General features: G+C 34.3%; 2 protein-coding genes across 4 annotated transcripts; one reads left to right on the top strand and one right to left on the bottom strand.

The window, feature by feature from the left end:
- Positions 1 to 265: 265 nt before the first annotated feature.
- Positions 266 to 13,211, top strand: LOC104091151 (transcription factor BIM2). 3 transcript variants are annotated; one of them, XM_009596429.4, is made up of 7 exons: positions 266 to 491; positions 605 to 721; positions 2,643 to 2,727; positions 5,045 to 5,114; positions 5,220 to 5,315; positions 11,229 to 11,641; positions 12,550 to 13,211. In XM_009596429.4, exons 2-7 carry the CDS (start codon positions 631 to 633, stop codon positions 12,728 to 12,730), a joined length of 936 nt encoding a protein of 311 aa, XP_009594724.1. In that variant the 5' UTR covers positions 266 to 491; positions 605 to 630; the 3' UTR covers positions 12,731 to 13,211. The 3 variants fall into 3 exon arrangements, with proteins under 3 accessions (XP_009594724.1, XP_009594725.1, XP_009594726.1); XM_009596430.4 differs by having other exon boundaries at positions 334 to 525; XM_009596431.4 differs by having other exon boundaries at positions 365 to 503.
- A 5,399-nt stretch (positions 13,212 to 18,610) lies between these two features.
- On the bottom strand, positions 18,611 to 20,310 carry LOC104091152 (pollen-specific leucine-rich repeat extensin-like protein 3). The gene is made up of 2 exons (XM_009596432.4): positions 20,019 to 20,310; positions 18,611 to 19,770 (listed from the first exon to the last, which is right to left on the bottom strand). Exons 1-2 carry the CDS (start codon positions 20,203 to 20,205, stop codon positions 18,914 to 18,916), a joined length of 1,044 nt encoding a protein of 347 aa, XP_009594727.1. The 5' UTR covers positions 20,206 to 20,310; the 3' UTR covers positions 18,611 to 18,913.
- Positions 20,311 to 21,200: the final 890 nt, after the last annotated feature.

The following is a 21,200-nucleotide window of genomic DNA, read 5'->3' as shown; positions in this document are numbered from 1 at the left end:
ACTTCCTTTATATTTTTCTTCAAGTTATTACCTTTACAATTGATAGATTTAGCTCTATTGGTACCATAGTACTCTCATAATTGTATAAACATGAATTTTTCTTACTGTACTGCATCTTTTACAAAGAAAATATACATATGAGTTTGCAACTTTGAGGCATAATAATCCGATCCGATTCAAACTTTAAAATTCGATCCGATCCAATATTAATTCGGATCGGATTCGGATTGCATTTTCTAGAATCCAAAATGCCTAAATCCGATCTAATCGGATCCATGCACAACCCTGCACCAACATCCACTTAATTGTCTAGGGTTTCCAACATTTCGCTGTACAGCATAGTTCTGCACACATATTCATTCCTTTCCGCTTTTTGTTTTTCATCATACATATATATTCTTTTATGTTTTTTCATCATACCATATTCGTAATTTCCGAAATCACTCCAAGTTTCGAGAATATACTCCGATAATCGGAGCCTTACCGAAATCGTCAGTCTCTCCGTATAATCTTATTCTCTAAACAGTTTAGTATTCTTTTTTGTTCTTTTATTAAAGTACTATGTAAACTTGTTTAGACTGATAATTATGTTGTTTGGTTTCAGATAATTGTGCGCTGAGGAATTGCAAAATGGTGAGAACTGTGAAAACTCACCATGAAGATGACGAAGAGGATGATGAGGAGTTTTCTTCCAGAACTCCTGATGGCTCTTCTCAAAAGGGTATTTGTTTATGATTTTAAGTTCTATGCTCGAAAAATATAAATTTACTTAATCAGGTCATTTACAAAGTAATGTATTTAAGTTATATGCACGTGCAGTGTAGTGAAAATTCAGGGGCGGATCTACCTTACGAGGTAGGGGTAACACGGCACCTGCTTGCTTCGTTAAAATTCTTACTATGCACATAATATCTCAGCGAGGAAACATATAAATGGATAGAGTGTCACCCAAAAGTCAGTCACAAAGTGGAAGCGGGTGACATTGGTTCAGCCTTCCCTTTGAAGGCTTTCTTGGGCCATGAATGCAAGTTCCATTCCCTGTTGGAGTAGCTCCTTTGATTTTTCCTTTTTTCTACTTATTACGATTTCTTTCATTTTCAGTTGAGCCCTTAGGCCTCACCACTTTTCCTTCTTTTTCGGTTGTTTCTTTCCTTTTATTACTTGCTAAACCTCTCTTCTTCATTTTCTTAACTTTCAGTACTCATTTTGTTTCTATCATTATACCTTTCTTTATGAACAATTATTTTCTATAGGTAATTTGAATTGATTTTAATTAGCATATAATTTCTTTATTTTTAATGAAACGATATTAATTTATATATTGGAATATAATTTGAGCAATATCTTCTATTGGGTTTTGAAAAAAATTAAATGGCTTGATTGATAGTCGTTTTGAGTCGAATATCATAGGTTGAATGTTGAAGGTTTTTCTTTGAAAATAATTGTCATATAACTCAACAATTAAGATGGAAAAATAAACAAAGAACAATACAAGTAAATTAATCTAGTCAAACAAAGAATATATAGTGTAGTTAAGGTACTCTTTAAGCAAATATTTATATTGGAGGCGCTCTTTCATGAAATGTTATTTTTCTTTTGAATTTTTATTTAGAATGTGTTTAAATTAAGCGTTAAAAAATTGAACTAAAATCGAACTTATTTGTTTTGTGAATGAAAGGCCTATTCAAATTAACCAAAAACTAGCTGAACCGACCCATTATTCCTAATTTGTCTTTGTAGCTACTGACATGTATACTGTATGCATAACATGGTGGCACCCGCAACCTTCGAATCCTGGATCCGCTGAAATTTACTCCGTCAATCTAAATTAACTTATTATAGTATGTTACTTGCCATTTTCTAGTTTGCTAATTAAAATGTTTATTATCTAGAGTTACATGCAATTACCTTTATTAAATAACTTAAACTCAAAATTAATTATTGGTAACTCTATATGATAGCATTAATCGGTAACCTAGAACAAATCGTAAGTAGCTTGCTATAACATGTTATACACTCAGAAAAGTATTGTACTGTCAGTGTATATAAGGTTTACAAATATTTACACAATCCGATCATTTAAAAAGTAATTGCAGGTAAGTCTTTTTAATAACATTAATTGGTAAACTAGAATAAATAGTAAGAAATCTGCTAGAACAGATTATATTGAGTTGTAACTGTTACATATAAACTTTTGTTGAGTTTAAGTTCTATGCACTATTGCACTGGGTCTAAGACATATTTACACAAGTTGGTCTTTTAAAAAGTAATTGCAGGTAACCTTGTTTTACAGTATTAATTAGTAACATAGAATAACTGGTAGGTAACTTGCTATAATGGGTTATATTACACGATGGTATAAGAAAAACGTTCCACTGTTAGTATATATAACTTAAATTCAATAAGTACTTACAGATAACTTTATTTAATAACATTAATTGATAAGCTAGAATAAATGGTAAGTAATTTACTATTATATTACACTAATGGTGTAAGAAAAGCATTGTATGGTAAGTGTATATAACCTACAACTTTTGTTTATATAAGGATACATTATTGTAAAGCTAACTGCTATTGGGATTTGTTTTTTTTTTTTGGTCTGATAAATTTTATTGTGGGGTTTGATATTTTGAGGGTGACAGGGAAGAGCAATGATAGGAAGGGAAATTCTCATCGTTCAAAGCATTCTGAGACGGAGCAGCGAAGGAGGATCAAAATTAACGAGAGGCAAGTCTATTATTTATTCAATTCTGGACATCTTATAATGAATGACATCATTCCACTAAATCGTATTACTCCCTCAGTCACAATTTATGTGATTGTGTTTTCCTAAACGCAGAGTTTTAGAAAGAAAGAAATACTTTTGAAACTAGTGGTCTAGAGTAAAAAATAGACACTGTGTAGCTATAAATCATCTTATTAAGGGTAAAACAAAGTTTAAATTTAAATTGTTTTGAAATAGAAATGTGTCATTGTCACATAAATTGACACAGAGGGAGTATTATACTTGTACGCTTTCAAATATTCAAGTTTATTTGGTTTGAACTTTGATGTGATGGAATCTTTGTTAAATTATCTTTTCAATTATTACTTTATATGGTCTTCCGTTACTGCTAATATAAACATAAATGAAGTTAACATCTTGAACTTCATGGCTAGACAAACACATAAAAAGGATCACTGGGGTGAGTATTATTTTGTAGTCGTATTGGACTCCCACTCTCGTATTTGTGTAATGTATATGGTTATTGCTTGCATTTGGAAAAGTTTGAATAGTCCTCAATGCATTCTTTGAGTCTCCTATATTTGTTCATTATCTCTTTCCAAATTTGAAAATATCCTTTTGATAAGAAATGGATCTTTGGTCTAAATCAACCCCAAAAGCTAACTTATGAGATGAGGACTGTGTAAGACTATATATGGAGATAACAGCCCATTTTCAATATGTTTCGGAAATTGCCTAAACAATCTTCCGTCCATGCAATTGAAGCATATACCTTTTTTGAGAAAAATTTGACCTGCACATTTGTTTGCAACAACAACAACAACCACCTAGTAAAATCACACTAGTGGGGTCTGGGGAGGGTAGAGTGTACGCATCGGGGTAGGGAGGCTGTTTCCGGAAGACCCTCGGCTCAAGAAAACGAAAAGAGACAAATCGATTTGTAAATTAGGTGATAAAAAATTTCTTATTTAGGTGATAATCCACCTTAGATGTCAATCATCGAGGATGTATTCACATCCTCGCAATCAAACACTTATCCTTATCACCGCTTGAATCCAATTGGGCCTGTCTTTGTTTGCGAGAGGGACGCCTCGCGAGCTGAGCTTTTAGAAATGAGGCCTTTTGGCGAAGCCAGGTCAATTTCGGGCCACCAAACTCTGCAACCGTTTGGAGCGATCAGAGCAAGCGGTTCAAAGAGCTTCCAAAACATGTTCCCGAGTTGCAGAGAACAATCCGAACTGAGGCAATCTTTCCAGATTCGCGGAACATTTTGAGGTCAGCTTTGAGTGGTTGATTTTTTCCAATTTCCATATAAATTATGGAGAAAGAGAGATCGAAGGTCTTGTCGTGTGTCTTGGAGCGATATATTTTGCTTTTCATAATGTTTCCTTGTGATTTTTCATTTTTTTTCTAAAGCCGGATACTACCAAAAAGTCTCATGCTTACGTTACTGTTATTGATGATTTGACTATCTTGGACCACGAGGACCCCAGTCGTGCTTCTGGTTTCCACTCCAATCATCATATTGATGATAAAACTTCGCGGGAGCCGCACAACACATAGCTAGAAATCAGAGGGCCCATACTACCTGCCTAGCCCTTCGCTCCGATTAGAAGCTTATGTATTTACGATCTTAATCTAATTATAGTAGACAACTGACTTTCTTAATAAAGAGAAGTTGGGGATCCCTGTCATTTCACACGGAAAATGGTTTGTTTTGAGCGTTTGAAGTGGACGAACAATCGGTGTACGTAATCACCTTTGCGAATTTGCTCGGACTTCTGCGTAGTTAAAATGGTTCCTTCATTGGGTAAACCAAGAATTGGGATGGGTCTGACTTTAATACTATGACAAGAAATGGACCTTGATCCTAACTGACCCCTAGAGCGCTCATGAAGTGAGAATTGCTCAAGACTATATACGGGGACAACAACACATTTCCTCCATCAATGTAGGACACTTGACTGAGTTGTTGAACTAGCCTTTTAGTTGGTTGTTAGCCTATAAAATGGCATTTTGTGACTATCTCACTGTAATGACTGAGAACCCTTCTGTGTATACCTCAAAGTAAGAAAACTGAATATAGTCAACCAGCATGGAAGGCTGCAGATGGTTTACATGCACATAACTTTTTGGTTATTTTGCAGAAAAGGATCAACATTGTTGTTCGTGATTTAATGAATAACGATTTCAGACATAGTAAAGGATCAAAATATTAATCAACATTGTTGTTTTCATACATCACATAACAGAAGTAGTCTTCAGGCGCGTCTTCAGCATTCTCCTTCCCAATGCTGACTAATACTTAATATTTTACAGATTTCAGGCTCTAAGGGATCTCATACCTGAAAATGATCAGAAGAGAGACAGAGCTTCATTCTTGTTAGAGGTGTGAGTTGTGACATTTCACTTTCTTCCCTATGTTGCTGCTTATTCAGTTTTTTTTACTATGTCGTCACAAGGATAAGCTGCAGGATTTAATACAAAATTGCAGGTTATACAGTATATCCAGTTTTTACAAGAGAAATTACAGTGGTATGAGGGAACCCACCAAGGATGGAGTGCAGAACCCTCGAAGTTGATGCCATGGGTAAGATCTTTGTGATACTTAATTCACTTTTAGACTCTTACGTAATGTGGAGTATTTTGCATACAGCTCTCCTGTTCCTGTCTCGCTCACGAAGTTACTTTCTTTGCTTGGTAATATAACAAAATTTTATCATGTTTTCTTCTGTTGTACTACTATTAACATCAATACAGCAGTTTGCTGTCCTTATTCAAGGACGATCTCCAGCTTTTCTGCTATGAGCTTCAGAATGTTTGTATGGCTTTTGGTCCAACATTTGCTTGTTGTAGACTGTTTCTGGTTATGACCAACAACAATAGAAGATGGACTAAATCTTGGGAAAAAGTTTGTCTTGGAAAAAGTACAATTTAAGTCAAGTCTTTGCACCTTGCTAACTCCTTTACACCTTGAGACCGAAGATGGTTAAGGTGGACTTACCGTTACTAAGATGCTCTCTCCATTCCTTCTTAATTAGTATTTGACTGGGCATAGAGTTTAAGGCATTAATTTAACTTCTATATATACTAATATATAGGCACGTGCGTTGCTCGTGTATGCCGAGTCAATAGTTTACTTTTTTTTGTCAAGTAATATCGATATTATTAAAGTTTTGCATAAATAATTGCATATGAAAGAATAAAGTACAAGTTCCCATGAATGATCTAGGTGGATTGTTGTATGGTTACTTGTTTATCGATGTTAAGATGATTGAATATCGTCTGAACCTGCGATTTTGAACAATCAAAGTTTGATTAGATACAATTTTTTTACTTAATTTGATTACATATGTTAGAAACATGTAATTAAGCCAATGGTACCAGCTTGCAACAACAATAGAAGATGGACTAAATCTTGGGAAAAAGTTTGTCTTGGAAAAAGTACAATTTAAGACGTCAAATATCAGAAAAATAAAAAAGGACAAAATATAACTTAGTAGACAAAGATGATTAAAACAAATGAGCTATAGAAATAGTAGAGTCCCAAAGACGGAGAAGAGAGTTGTAGTCTTCTTCTAACTTATTACGTTATGGATCGTGCCAACTATGTAGCTTGTCATTGGAGCAGTGTGATTAGTCAATTCAAATGGATCAATCAAATTAGAGTCCATCTACACAACTTCTTCACTCCCTACAACTATAAATATAGGTCTTCATGAGCCTAGAAAAGCATCAAAAGCATTGGCAAGCTCCTAGAGAGAACTATGAAGATTAACATTTCAAAGAACTCTCCACAAACATTCAAAGATTTAAAGTAAAGAGCAAAGAACAAATCAAGATTTGAGACGCGACCAAGCTAAGGACTATTTGCTCGTAGCATTGAATCAAAGTTCATCATTCGTCCAAGTGTTTGTGGCAGATAATTCAAATCACATTCGAGATTTTAGACCAAGCTTTTCAAGCACTTGAATTAAAATCAAAGTTCAACACATTTTATATATCTTTTGGGATGAATCAAAGAATATTATAGAGATTGTTACATTCATCATATATTGAAAATAAAATACTGTATTTGTTACTCAATTTTTCTATTTTGATTATTATTTTTCTAGATGCGAAAATTTATTGTTTACAAAATTCCTTGCAAATCACTGGACAACGTAGCCTTTAATAGTGATTCTTCTCCAGTTTTGCTTTCTTCAAATTCTTCTTTACCCGTTGCTTCTTGGGCCTTTTCACCATTTTTCTTCTCGTCAATTGTTTACTTGATTCCCTTTATAAACTTATTTTGTGGCGTCTCCGCCAAGCCACAAGAATCCAACATTCATCATCAATTTGACAATTAAAAAAATAATTAAGGGAGGAAAATTGAGTAACAATTGTAGTATTTGATTTCAAAATATGATAAATGTTACAATCTCTGTAATAATCCTTTGATTCTTCCCCATAGAAATATAAAATATGTTTAACTTTTATTTTCATTCAAGGGTTTGAAAAGCTGCCTTGAATCACCGCCTTGAATAACGACCCAGTAAAGTCCCACAAGTGAGGAATCACCATCTTGAACATGATCTGAATTATTCTCTATGAGCACTTAGATGAATGATGAACTTTGATTCAATGCTACTGAGTAAATAGTCTTTAGCTTGGTCGCGCTTCGAATCTTGATTTGTTCTTGATCTTTGCTTTGAATCTTTGAATGATTGTGGAGAATTCTTTGAAATGTTAATCTTCAGAGCACTCTCTAGTAGCTTGCTTATGCTTCTGATGCCTTTCTAGGTTTATCAAGACATCTTTTATAGTTGTAGGGAGTGAAGTTGTGTGTAGATTGACTCTGATTTGATTGGTGCATTTGAATTGACCAATCACATTGCTCCAGTGACAAGCTCTACACACTTGCCATGATTCTATTAGTTGTTGACTCGACATGCCACTTTTTCTTGTGGCATGATTTCATTGGCTCATTTATTTGACTTGGATCGCCACATTACTTGACGCATGACATAAGGTTGGGCTTCAAGATGAGCTAATAGCTATTTAGAATCTGGGCTAGTAAAATGGGCTCATCTTTTGGAGTCAAACTAAATGGACTAGCCCAAATAACATTTGGACTTTAATTTAAATCCGTGGTAAACTTAAATAATTAATCTTTGATTTGGGTTGATATTTCTTGAAGTACGAATAAAGACAACATGTATACTTGGAGCAATTGAGACTCTAAATTTCGTTGGTCTCAGTGTTTTGAAAAGCGAGCGCTTCGTCGCTTTTAGCGAGAAGCCGTCGCTTTTTCCTAACTGAGGCGACCCGACCAGCAGAAGCGATCGCTTCAGCCAAGAAAGCGCGAAGTGACCCAGAAGTGAGAAGCGCAGAAGCGCTCGCTTTTGTTCAGAGGGGTCATTTTTTTTAAAAAAAGTTTGGGTCGTTTTTATTATACAAAACAGACCCAAAGTGAAAAGACCATTCTTTTTCCTTCCCAACGTTAGCAGCAACAACTAGCTAGGGTTTCAATTAGGATATCTCCTCTTCTCCTCTTTTTCATTTTTTCTCCTCCAACGCACAGCTAGGGCATGCGCTGGTTTTTTCCCCCCCTTTATTCTTCTTATTTATTAATTTTAATATGTATTTTAGTTTATAAAATTAATTATTATATATATATGTTATATTTATATATGTTATATTTTCAGTTTATGGTTTATGGAGGATTTGGTGGTACCTACTTTTAAGTTTTTAGATTGAACTTTTTGATTATTTATATTGTGTCTTTGTAAGGTTTACATTATGTTTTTTAAGAATTGCGCTTCACTTCAATGAAGCGTGCGCTTCGCTTTTGAAGCGAGGCGAGCCCCTGTCGCTTTTTTGCACTTCTCGCTCTCAAAAACACTGGTTGGTCTCATGGGCCTAGCGGGCTGCTGATCCCGTTATTTTAAACCAATTTTGAATCTTTGGTTGTTATGAAAATGCACGTAGAGTATTCATTATCATTTAACAAAATCCAATTTGAAAAATTTCAAGCTGAGTATTCTTGTGGGAATATTACGTAGACATCACCTCAGAGGCAGACCTACAAGGTAGGGAGGGGTCACCGACACCTGGAAACTCTGGCAAAAACTCCATATATAATCGCAAATATCTTTAAGAACTAGTCAAATATTAACAGAGGCTCCCGTACCAATCTTTATTAACAATGATAAATTTATATTGAATGTAACAGTGCCCCCATGACCGTCGAATCCTGGGTTCACCTTTGCGTTATCTTAAATATTGAGATTATCCTTTTATTTTGGTATTATCCTTTGCATTTGAAATTTCAAAGAGTTGAGCTTCGTATAACTAGTAGTAATTTTTTTTTACTAGTAGTTTGTGTTGATTGTCGTAATCCCAAAAGATATGGACATCAACTAGCTTTCATGTTATTAAAAGAATTCGACCTAGCTACTTTCGCTCCAAATCTAGGATTCTATTGTGTCGTTGATATGAATCACTGGCTATCAATTCCACTTCCATACATACGAAGACTTACGAATTCTACTAGGAAAAAAAAAGTACTAGTAGATAAATTCCTCTTCTTTTCTATTACTCTCTCCGTTTCAATTTAGATGATATAGTTTGACTTGGCACAAAGTTTAAGGAAAAAAAGAAAGACTTTTGAAATATGTGGTCCTAAAAGCTCAAGGAGCAAAAGCTTTGTAGGGCCATGACATTTGTGTGGCTATAAAAGTTTCTCATTAAGGGTAAAGTTGGTAAAATAAAAAGTTCAAAGTTAAATTGTTTTCAAATATAGAAATGTGTCATTCTTTTTGGAACGGACTAATAAGGAAAGTGTGTATTTTAAATTGTAATAGAGGGAGTATAATATTAGCGAGCGAATCTTGGAAGATGCTGATCAATAACAATCCTTAAGATATATAGTTTCAAGTACCTTGGGTCGATTATCTAAGGAAATGGGGAGATTGATGAGGATGAGCAGGGTGGGTAAATGGAGACTCGCGTCCGGTGTTTTATGTGATAAGAATGTGCTACCTAAACTTAACGGTAAGTTTTACAGAGTGGTTGTTAGACCTACCATGTTGTACGGAGTGAGGCTTAGGTGGTTTGGGCATGTAAAGAAGAGGAGCACAAATGCCCCAGTGAGGAGGTGTGAGAGGTTGGCCTCGGTTGGTTTAAAGAGAGGTTGAGGTAAGCCAAAGAAGTACTGGAGAGAGCCGGAGAGGTAATTAGGCAGGACGTTGCGTTGCTTCAGCTCACTGAGGACATAATCCTTGTTAAGAAAGTGTGGAGGGCGAGAATTAGGGTAGAAGGTTAGTAGGTAGTCGAGTGTGTGTCTTCCCATATAGCCTTGTATTCTGTTATTGGTAATCTTTATTACTACATGTTTTCTTATTATCTTGCTGTTGCTATTGTTGGTTGTTACTGCTTTCTTTTTTCTTTCCTTGAGCCGAGGTCTATCAGAAACAACCTCTCTACCATGTAGGGGTAAGATCTGCGTACACACTACCCTCCCCATACCCTAGTTGTGGGATTATATTGTTGTTAGTTAAAATGATTTTTGATATGGAGCTCTTCTCCAAATTTAAAGGAAATTAGGATTCCCGCTCTTAAGACTTCATTCTTGAAAAAACCCTTTCCGTTTTGGTAACCGACAGTAGCGATCATGCCTGTTGCCTATAAAAGCAAAGCTTCTATTTTAACTTTTCATTCAATTCTCAACTCCTCTGCTGGTTACAGAAAGAAGAAGCTAACTTTCGATTTTCGTCAGGTAGTTAGGCGTTTTTCCCTTTTTCTTTTTTTCTTTTGAGATCAGCATCTCCTTGAATCGTCATATTGTTTTCGTAAGTGGCAAGACATTATGATAAACCTAGCAGAAAGGCTTCATGTATTAAACCCGTGCTTTTTCCTGCATACCATTGTGTGGTAGTGGTATATTGGCTTGGCAAATCTCTTCTCAAATACTCTTAAAAGAAAATTGGAACCATGTCATTCCTTCTTTTTCAATGACAGCAGTTTCTTTCTTATTATTCTTTTTCTTGAGAATATTCGTCATTATCGCATGCCTTGGTGCAGTAATCTTTAATTTTAGAAAATAATGAAATCAGTGGACTATTTGAAAACAAAATTTGTTTGATCCAGGAGTATTAAACTGCGCCTATATAAAATCATTTGAGTGAGTGCTTTAATTTCTCTGCAGATATTATTCTCTGAACAGTAATTAAAGTAAAAATATGTACTGTATTCCCCAGTTGCTGTTCAATAAATTCGTAATTCAGTAGTTATTCCTAATGCTCTCCAAGTAGGGAAAAATTCAGATTTTAGCTGTTTTTTATCAGAAACTCCTGCCTACGGTTCAAACGGAGGCGTAACATTTTCTTTTCCTTTTCCTCCCTTGAAAGCCTAATTACCCAAGTTCAGGCTGTTTTAGGAAGAAGTGATGCACAACTTTAGGGTGTTTGCAGTAGTGCTTATTCTGAAAGTGAAACTAATGTTTTTCTCTTATTGTTGACAGAGAGGCACTTCTGGGCCTGTCGAAGGCTTTGTAGAACAGTCTCAAATAATCAGAAATGGCTCTACTCATGAAGATAATATTGTCATTAACCCGACGTTACTTACAAGTGCACAGAACTCTGTAGAACCGAACTTGAGTGCCGCTGCTTTATATACAGATGATCCCCATATGGAAGCGAATGAAGCAGTTGCCTTTAGCATGCCACTGCAGTGTAATCTATTTGAAAATGCGTCTGTTCAACCTTCTCAATTGTCTCCTGATGCTGAGCATTGCACTTCCCAGCCGCAATCATTATATTGGCCAGGTAAACAGGATGCAATCGACTCTGATGTTCCGAGCTATGGTAGAAATGATCAGGAAGAAGTGAAAGTTGATGGTGAAGAAGCTGGCATCTCAAATGTGTATTCTCAAAGGTAAGATGATTGTTCAGGACTTCAATTAACTTTGACATGGATTTTCGCTAATTTTGGTAATGGCACCAAACTTGTATTACACCTACGAAGTAGGCATGTGAAGTAGTATCACTTTAAGTCCCTTGGATCCAGTTGGCCTAGTGGCAGATTTGTTTAATGTGTCACGTGGTTATTAGCTAGTAGACTTGATGCAAACTGTAGCCTGTTTGAGCTCCAAGGCATGGCTTTTGTAAAACCTGCAGCATCGTCTCCATTCTTTTCTGTGAATAAAGTACCTAACCAGAAAAGATTTCATTGGCCTGAAGGAAGTCCTCATATTTTGTGACCCAACTTGTTTACCTAAGCAATCAAATATTAATCCGGTTTCCCTGCACATATCATGGCTCCCCAACTTTTCTACCTGAGCCATCAAATAGAAATCTAGGTTTATCTACACGTATTATGTTTAACAACAGAGCCGGATGTAGCTTTTGAGCTACGGGTTCATTTGAACCCAGTTTTTTTGACACGGAATATATATATATATATATATATATATATGGTATGTGTGTGTGTGAGAACAAATAATAGATTCTGAACCCATAATATTCAAAGGTACAGTGAGTTTAGTGCTGCGAACTTTAAAAGTCAAATCCATCAAATTCAAATCCTGAATTCGCCTCCAAATAACAAGCAGATCTCTGGAAGTTGAGGTTTGAGCCTCAACTTTAACTTTTTCCAGACTTCTCATTACAATGAACAAATGAATAACAAACTAATGCATATATTATTCTGACATGAGTAGCCGTCTGGACCTTGTGGGCCTGTGGCATGTTTTGGTTCGAACTTGCTTGTTGATCTGCATTATGTTATGCTGCTGCTGATTTTGGATTATATTTGGTGACATATTGGGTCTTGCTGTTGAACAGGTTGCTGAGTACCTTAAACCAGACACTAGCATCTATGGGAGTTGATTTATCACAGGCCAACGTTAAAGTGCAGCTTGATATTGCAAAATGCCCAAGTAGTGGAACCATTGCTACAACATTAATTAGTCCAGATAATTATGATCACGCTCGTAAAAGGCTTAGAACAGAAGGTAGCATGTGATTCTCCATCTAGCAAGATGATTCCGCTCCTAATTATTCTGAATCATAGGTGTAGTTTTGTTGGCGAGACACTTGAAGAAGTCGGTGCCTGTGGATGAAATGGTTCACAAAAGGGCTTCTTGGTTTACTGTGCATGCCGATGGTCTTTCATCTGCTGGGCTGCTCAAATCATTCTAGACTACTGTAGTATTTTTCTTTTTCATCGTCTTCTTTTCCCCATAGGATAAAAGGCTTCCATTTGAGTATGAGAAGCTGCATTTTCATTATTAAGGGTATTTGATTTAGAAGTTAAATCTTAGTTCACTTTCTTCTCTTGTTTCTCATTCGACTTGTAAATATCTGTCAGTTTGGTTTTAGAAACTTTTCTATTACCTAATCACAGTATGTCGATGAGGCTATTGGCCTGTCTATTTAAGATGCCTCTGCCCGGTCTGGTTTCATAGCGAGTTTACAGAAGAATTCCAGTTTAGTTTCAAATCTCAGTATGTCGTTTCTTCTAATTTTCTCATTTTGATTTCATAATATTACTAAATCTTTTCCCAGTTTAGCCTTTTTCTTTGGAATCATGTTAAGAATGAAATTCAGCACTTTTTGTCATTGGAGATTATTAAATATTTGGTGCGTGCTTATGTTTCTTATTTTTATTCTTAATAACCATCCTATATCTGAAGCTTCACTGGCCCTTCTAATTCAGGTCTGCCTTAGGGGATTTTTTTTTTTTTTTTTTTTTTGTATATACGAAATTTTAAACTTTTCACCCGGTTTAGCTAGGTTTTCTTATTTATTAGAAGTAACTAAACTTTTTTACCGAGGACATGGTTCTAGACAGGAAGTTGCGGAGGTCAAGCATTAAGGTTGTAGGTTAGGAGATAGTTGTGCATATCTCTACGGTGCACTAGGGTGAGGCTAGAGTGAGGCTAGTCTGTTAGGATTTGGTCTTAGACTGTTAGTAGTTAATATTGAGTTCACTCTACTCTTTCGTTCCTCTTAGTGTCGGGTTTTATTTACTGGTTATTGTTTTGCTTTTCATCTATTTTCTGGTTCTGGTGATGTTATTCTTTGTTTTATGGTTTCTATTGATGGTACTGATATATTGCCTCTTTTCGTCTTCTTGAGCCGAGGGTCTTTCGGAAACAACCTCTCTACCCCTCGGGGTAGGGGTAAGATCTGCGTACACACTATCCTCTCAGACCCCACTAGTGTAATTTCACTAGGTCATTGTTGTAACTAAATTGTTTTTACATAATATATACAAATCTGGTTAAAAGCTACAATTTATATACAATTTGAATACAATTTTTTGTCATATAGAATCCGGACAAAAACTACAATTTACATGGGACTTATATACAATTTGTATACAATTTTTTTTATGTAGAATTAAGTTAAAAAGCTATAATTTATATACAACTTTTATGCAATTATGTTAGTCTTATATATTTTGCATGTCATTTGTACACCTGAATATATACAACTTATTTATGTCGTCTTCGAGTTTTAATCTGAAATTCTAACTAAAATCAACTCGAATTGAGATAAAAACTCCAAAAAATATTCTCAATCATTTGCAACAACACCCAATCCAAACAAATAATAATTTCGTAAAACTCGATTTTTGAATTTAAAACTTCGAAAATTTTTAATGGCTATCAATAGAGTTTTTAATGGATTAACAGATTTTCAATTCAATTTGCTCGCTTCTAATTAACACTCTTAGTTTATTAATTCCAAAAAACTAAAAGAAATTAAGAATCTTCCCTCTTTCAGAAGTGATCATTGGTATTTATTGTTTAACATAAAAAACAAAAACAAAAACAAGAAAACAAAAAGAAAGAGAAAACATAATGAGGGTTAATCAGCATATGAAATAATATACGGATATAACAAGTGAAGTAGTATTGCACCAATGATCATGTAGAGAATTAGAGCGGCAAATACTAGAACGAAGATAGAATTTCAAGCATGAGAAAGAGAAAGAGGTAGAGAGAAAATAAGGAAGATTAGAGACTACATTATTTTGTATATAATTGGTAAATTGTATACCAAATTGTAATTAAGTTAAAACCTCTTTAGTGAGAGTAAATAAGTTTCTAATATGGTATATTTAGGTAAAATGCTTTTTGCCCTAGATAGGCTTAATAAGGGGTAAAAGTTCTCTGCCAAGAAATATTTTATATCCCATGCTCGAATCGAGACTTCTACAAGAGTGGGTTGCTCTAGTAGTAGCACCCTCTTCCAACCAAGAGGTTGTGAGTTTGAGTCACTCCAAGATTAAGGTGGGGAGTTTTTGGAGGGAGGGAACCGATGGTCTATCGGAAACCACCTCTCTACCCCAGGATATGGGTAAGATGTGCGTACACACTACCCTCTCCAGATCCCACTAATGAGATTATACTGAGTTGTTGTTGTTGTTGCTGCTCGAATCGAGACTTCTTATTCGTGTTTATGTTCATTGTGTTGCTAATAGAAGAGGCAAATAATGAAACACTAAGGCTGGTGGCAATGACTAAACTAGTCACAAACAATGACATTTCGTACTGCGCTGAAAAAATGTTTCCCTAATCCCTATTAATATTCAATCTTAGCGATCGAGGTCGATGGTCATTGAACTTTTATGTTTGTTATCCAAAAGTTATTTTTTTTGTTACGTAAAAATCATTTAACTTTGTGTTCATTACTTAAAAGTCATTTTTCTTTATTATATACTATATAATATATTTTTACCTAGGTATTTTATTTATAACTAAAATAACTTAATATTATTTTATTTATTATTTTTATAATATATTCGTATATTTAATTTTTCCTTAACGTTAATTTTCAAGATATATTGGTAGCGTTATTAAATTTGTCGGTAACTTTACTGTGAACAAATCTCACATTAACGTTCTTAACCACTCCTAATGAAATATTTTTAATAAGAAATACAAAATCAAAGCTCACAGATTTATCAATCAAGCTATATTCATTAATCCAATAAATAAAATACCAACATTTAGTAAACTCACACATCAGATTAACAGTTTCAAATAAATAATATCAACAGATAAAGCTTAAAATTTAATATTAAACTCAAATATCTTTTTAAAAAATTAAAAGTTTTACTGACTATAAAAAACTATAATTTGTTAAACAAATCTGTTTTTGTTATTTCAAATAAATATTTTTTTGTTGTTTTCATTTTTGAAAATATGTTCATGCTTGAATATGATTAAACAAATTCAGTATCATGGGAAAATTAAACGTACTAATATATTATAAAAATAATATAAAATTAATTTAATTATAAGTAAAATTTCTTGGTAAAAATATATTATAAAATATATAATCTAGAATGTATTACATAAATTGGAGAATTTATAATGTAAAGGGCATAATAGACTTTTCAGGTGAAAGTTTTATAAAATCTTGTCAAAGTGATTATCGTGATAACTATACCATAGTAAAATAATTTTTGTGTAACAAAATAAAGAAAGATTTTACTTTGACACGATAATCACTTTGACAAGATAATCACTTTGACAAGATTTTATAAAATACAGGTAAAAATTAAAAATAAAATTAGTTAAGGAAAAATTAAATGTACGAATATATTATAAAAATAATATTAAGTTATTTTAGTTATAAATAAAATACCTAGGTAAAAATATATTATATAGTATATAATATAGAAGGTATTATATAAATATGAAGATTTATATAATATCAAAGGCATAATAGACTTTTCAAGTAAAAATATTATAAAATCTGGCAAATGTGACTTTTGTGATAACTAGAGCAAAGTAAAATGATTTTTGTGTAACAAAAAAAAAAAAGAATAGTGACTTTGAGAAATAAACACAGTTAAATGATTTTTACGTAACAAAAAAAAGAAAAATGACTTTTGGGTAACAAACACAAAAGTTCAATGACCATGAATAAAATTAACTCCAATCTGGAGTATCAAAGAATGATTAAGGGAATATAAGAGTTCTCCTATTAATTAACTAGGGAAAATTATCCAAATTGTTAGTCCATAAACAATTTCAACCAAAACTAGCCCAAAATAAAATCTCTATCGAAAATAGCCCAAATGTCATTTTGTAACACATCTATTTTGCTTAAACACAAAGATAGTTCAAACTTTTTGTGACTTCAGCAATATTGTAATATTCTAATTCTTTTAAGTTGAAATTCAGAGAATCGAGCACCTTAACTCAATTTAGAAATCACTATTAAATATTAGTTTGTTGAATTGGGTCGAAGGACTAAACTGAAACGTCATGGACAACTATTGATTATTGATGCTTGCTTAAGCTTGAAATCAAAATTTTGGGTTTTCGAAAACAGAGGGAGGTGCCCGACAACCTCATGTCATGCGCCGTTACCATGTTACTGCCAGGGACAACTATAAAAAGTATATATTACAATTAAAATTATTTTTATATTCACGTTTAAAAGTTAGTTGGTGTTACTTATAATAAATTTTTACACTATATTTAACCTCTTATGACATGTTATTTATCATTTATTCCATCGATGCTTATTATCTCTAATGCAAACTCTATTTTTATAGCCACCTTTAGAAATTAGTCGAGGTTGATAGTCTCAACATAGACTATTTTTACACTAGTTCTCAACCTGCAGCAAATTATTACTATTATTTTTTAATAAAATTTGAGTTGTCGAATAATTACTTATGGAATATGCTTTACAAAAAATATTTTATGTCATCTATTGGTTTAAAGAACCTTTATTTTTTTGCTGGCTGTGGAGTTGGGGGGGTATCGATTTTTGTGGACTTTGGAGTTTATTTATGTGATTAATTATGCTGGTTTTAGTGGGTATTATTAGGTACTCGAATTTGAGCAGAAGCTAGTGAATATACTCCTGCTTTGTTATATGAAAAGCTATGAGGCTTTCTTTTTACTCTTCAGCTTTTAAATGCAGTTTCTGCAATACTCCTGCTTTGTTCTATGTAATTGTGAATTGAAAAATGAAGGAGCGAAAAAGTTTAGAGTGTGAGGTATCTTGGACATAAATGGCTGGAAATATTAACTCATCAGTGTCATTGAAAAGTCATATGTTTATACCTATGATTAATACTGGATTGTGCTGTTTCCCAAGCGTGTGGCCTAGTCGTCAATGAAGTAGGACGAAAACTTCAGATTCAAATTCCAGCGGAGACAGAAAATACTAAGTGATTTCTGTTCATCTGCTAAGCGGTGGTAAACAGAATTATCCGGTACATATGTTGATACCTAGTGAAATAATCAACATGCGCGTAAGCTGACCCAAACACCATCTTTAAAAGAAAATTAGACTTTGTTTAGTATGTAGTGCTAAACCTAAGTAGAAAACTTAGGCCATTTTTTAGAAGTCTAGTTAGTTCTATTTTCCAATGACTATTTTAGTGAGTAACCATATATAGTACTTTATATTACAGATAAGCAGCTAAGTCCTCCATCTTGTCTAGTCCAAGTGCAACAAAGGAATTAGGCTGAATACATGCACGGCCCCTTAAAATTGTAATCATTTTTCATTTAGACACCTCAACTGAGGTATTTACCGGAAGGGGAACCTTGGAGCAACGGTCAAGTTGTCTCCGTGTGACCAAGTCACGGGTTCGAGCCGTGGAATCAGCCACTGATGCTTACATTAGGATAGGATGGCTACATCACACCTCCTTTAGATGCAGCCCTTCCCCCGAAACATGCGTGAATGCGGGATGCTTTGTGCACCGGACTGCCCTAACTCTCTGGGCATTGGCCAAGGAATTAGAAACAGAGGAGCTGTTGGGCTTTGGGGGAAGAGAGTAGGCATAATTCTTCACATTCTTACAGAATACAGATATCTTTAATTCTTAAATTGAGTAGATTAGCAGAGTGGTTAGTTACTGCAGTCACCTGTTAATAGTTAGATTTTATTGAAGAACTATTAGATATTAGACAATCATTTTGACCCCCCATGTCCCATCTTATATGCTTTCTAAACAACAAACCTACAAACATGAAGAGGAAGTAACAAGAAAAGGGTCTTTTAGAATGCTAGCTTAATGTTTTTTATTGCTTTATCACCAAGTCTTCAATATATCTTCTTTCTTTCTTTATTCAGCCTTGAACCCAAGGGAATGATTGAGAGTTATACATAGTGTTTGATGTAAACTACTAGTTATTTGCAGGTGTTTTTATATTTGTGTTTTGGACTAAGGAGAGTTATTTTTCTCTGGAGATGAAGTGGTAGCAGGAGGAACTCCAGGGAAGCCAGATATTGGACGGAATGGGAACGGAGGTAGATGGAATGGGAAGGTTGGTGGCGGAGGTGGTGGCGGTAATGGAGTTAAACCTGGTATAGGTGTTGGGATAATTGGAGGAAATATTGAAGGTGGAGACATTGGAGGTGAAAGAGGAGTTAAACCTGGTATAGGTGGTGGGATAAATGGAGGAAATATTGAAGGTGGAGACATTGGAGGTGAAAGAGGAGTTAAACCTGGTATAGGTGGTGGGATAAATGGAGGAAATGTTGAAGGCGGAGACGTTGGAGGTGAACGAAAAATTGGTGGAAATAATGGAAGAGGTGGTAGAGGAGGGAGCTCCGGCAAAGGAGGCAATCTTGGAAGAGGTGGAAGCAATCCTTGTTTTATGGTAGTAAAACTTGATGGTTTACCTTGAATTGGTTGAGAAAATGTGGGATCGTTAGGAGTTGAAGTTAAAGACTTCTGCACATATACTTCTTTATTGTAGATACTATGGCTACTTGGCTTTTGGTTGCAGAGCTTTGGTTGGTTGACAGGTTTGAAAGTGAAGAATCCAGCAGAGAAAATATGTATCCGTTTTTTCCTCGAGTGGAGTTGGAAAGAAGATGAAGTTGCTGGTGATGCCACAGCACAATGTGGCTTGCTGCTGTTGATCAGCTTAACCGAACATCCTTTAATTTGCTTGACATATTTGTCCACCAAGAAAGGAAGGTGTACACTGAATTTTCCATGCTTATTGGTCTTCACTTCCTGGTAAAAACTTGACCTTTTACCTGAATTTGCACATTCTACTGCAACAATAGCTCCTAAAAGCATAAACAATGCATTAAAAGTTTAGAAGTCTCCCAAGAAAGAAAATATATACTAACAGTGTAAAATAATTTACTCTATTAGATCACGTAAAAAAATAACTAGATACATGTAACCGTCTACAAAAAGTAGGATCAGTAACCTAGCAAATTACCTACTACGATAGGTATTCTTTACAGTGTTGGTGTATATAAGTTAAATCCGATAATATACTATCATAAAAAAGGTGACAAGGATGATGAACCTGAAATGAAGTGACTAGCCTTAGAAAAATCTTGCTGGTAGCAAGCATCACAGAGAACAGTCCCTATAACAACAGCAGTTGGTTGATGGCTGGAAATAGGCCTAGCCTGTGAAACTGAAAGGTTATAGAATGAGAAACCAAGGAAGAGGTTTATAATCCAAAACCAAGATATTCTCTTGTTCATCATCTTTTAGATTGTACAAAGTTGAAGACTTCAAACAAAAAAAATGAAGACTTCAACTCTGATGAGTCATTGCTTGGCTTCCTAGCTAATAAGATTTTATTTATACTAGGGATGTTATTGGTATGGGAGATTTATACAGTAGAATATGGACAGTTAAAACATAAATTGGTAATGGATGTTGCCCAATTCCTCTTTATATGCTCATGCAAGGCCTGTGAACTGCAAAATTGCAAAAGTAGTTTCACCTTGCTATCACCAAACAAAGACAAGAATACACATTGGAATTATGCCAACTTGCTTCGCTTTATCTTTTTTCTTGTCATTTTTAATTTAATGAGTTTGCTTCTTCTTTGTTTCAGTTGGTAAAGAATAAGAATTACCAAGAGGAGACAGTTGGGTCCTTGTTGGTTCACGAGACCTCTGTAGGACTTACAAATTCGTGATATTATGAAATTATGATACGGTTGTTCCAATTTATTTGCACATAGAGGTAGAGGCGGATTCATGATTTAAATTCTAACTTTTAAGATTTAATATTGAACCCAATATATTTTTAAAGTTATACATTCATATCTAATATTTGTTATAATTTTATTAAATATTTACACAAATTTATGTTCCGCGTAAAAAAATATTAGGTTCAGATGAATACCTCTTCAACTCAAGAAATGCTAAATGGACCTACAAAATAGTATGGGTCTTGGTTATCCACCTTTTAAGCTGGTAGAGGCCACGAGATTGTTGCTTAATTTTATTTTTACAGTTAGGAAATTTCCCCTATCAAAACTGAAAATAAAAAAAGAATTCCAGCGAGTCTAGTTCTGCATTCATGTGAAATCCTTTAAGCTTCTTAAAACCAAAAACAGTTATTGTGGTAAATGTCACAAAATAAGGCATAATTAACTACTCATCCATATCTATATCTATCTTCCTATACAATTATAAAAATGCGAAACTCGAAAGCTAAATGTAGATAGACTTTTAACCCTTCGAAAATA

The sequence above is a fragment of the Nicotiana tomentosiformis genome, chromosome 9, assembly GCF_000390325.3.
Source record: "Nicotiana tomentosiformis chromosome 9, ASM39032v3, whole genome shotgun sequence".
Lineage (NCBI taxonomy): Eukaryota > Viridiplantae > Streptophyta > Magnoliopsida > Solanales > Solanaceae > Nicotiana > Nicotiana tomentosiformis.
Note: the sequence above shows the minus strand (reverse complement) of the source record. Positions and strands in the feature narration are given on the sequence as shown.

Excerpts from the sequence above, each read along its gene's own strand:
- LOC104091151 (XM_009596429.4), top strand. The coding sequence starts at position 631 with ATGGTGAGAACTGTGAAAACTCACCATGAAGATGACGAAGAGGATGAT. Across the intron at positions 5,115-5,219 it reads GAGCTTCATTCTTGTTAGAG|GTTATACAGTATATCCAGTT; the intron begins GTGTGAGTTGTG and ends ACAAAATTGCAG. Across the intron at positions 11,642-12,549 it reads TCAAATGTGTATTCTCAAAG|GTTGCTGAGTACCTTAAACC; the intron begins GTAAGATGATTG and ends GCTGTTGAACAG.
- LOC104091152 (XM_009596432.4), bottom strand. The coding sequence starts at position 20,205 with ATGATGAACAAGAGAATATCTTGGTTTTGGATTATAAACCTCTTCCTT. Across the intron at positions 19,771-20,018 it reads GGCTAGTCACTTCATTTCAG|GAGCTATTGTTGCAGTAGAA; the intron begins GTTCATCATCCT and ends TTATGCTTTTAG.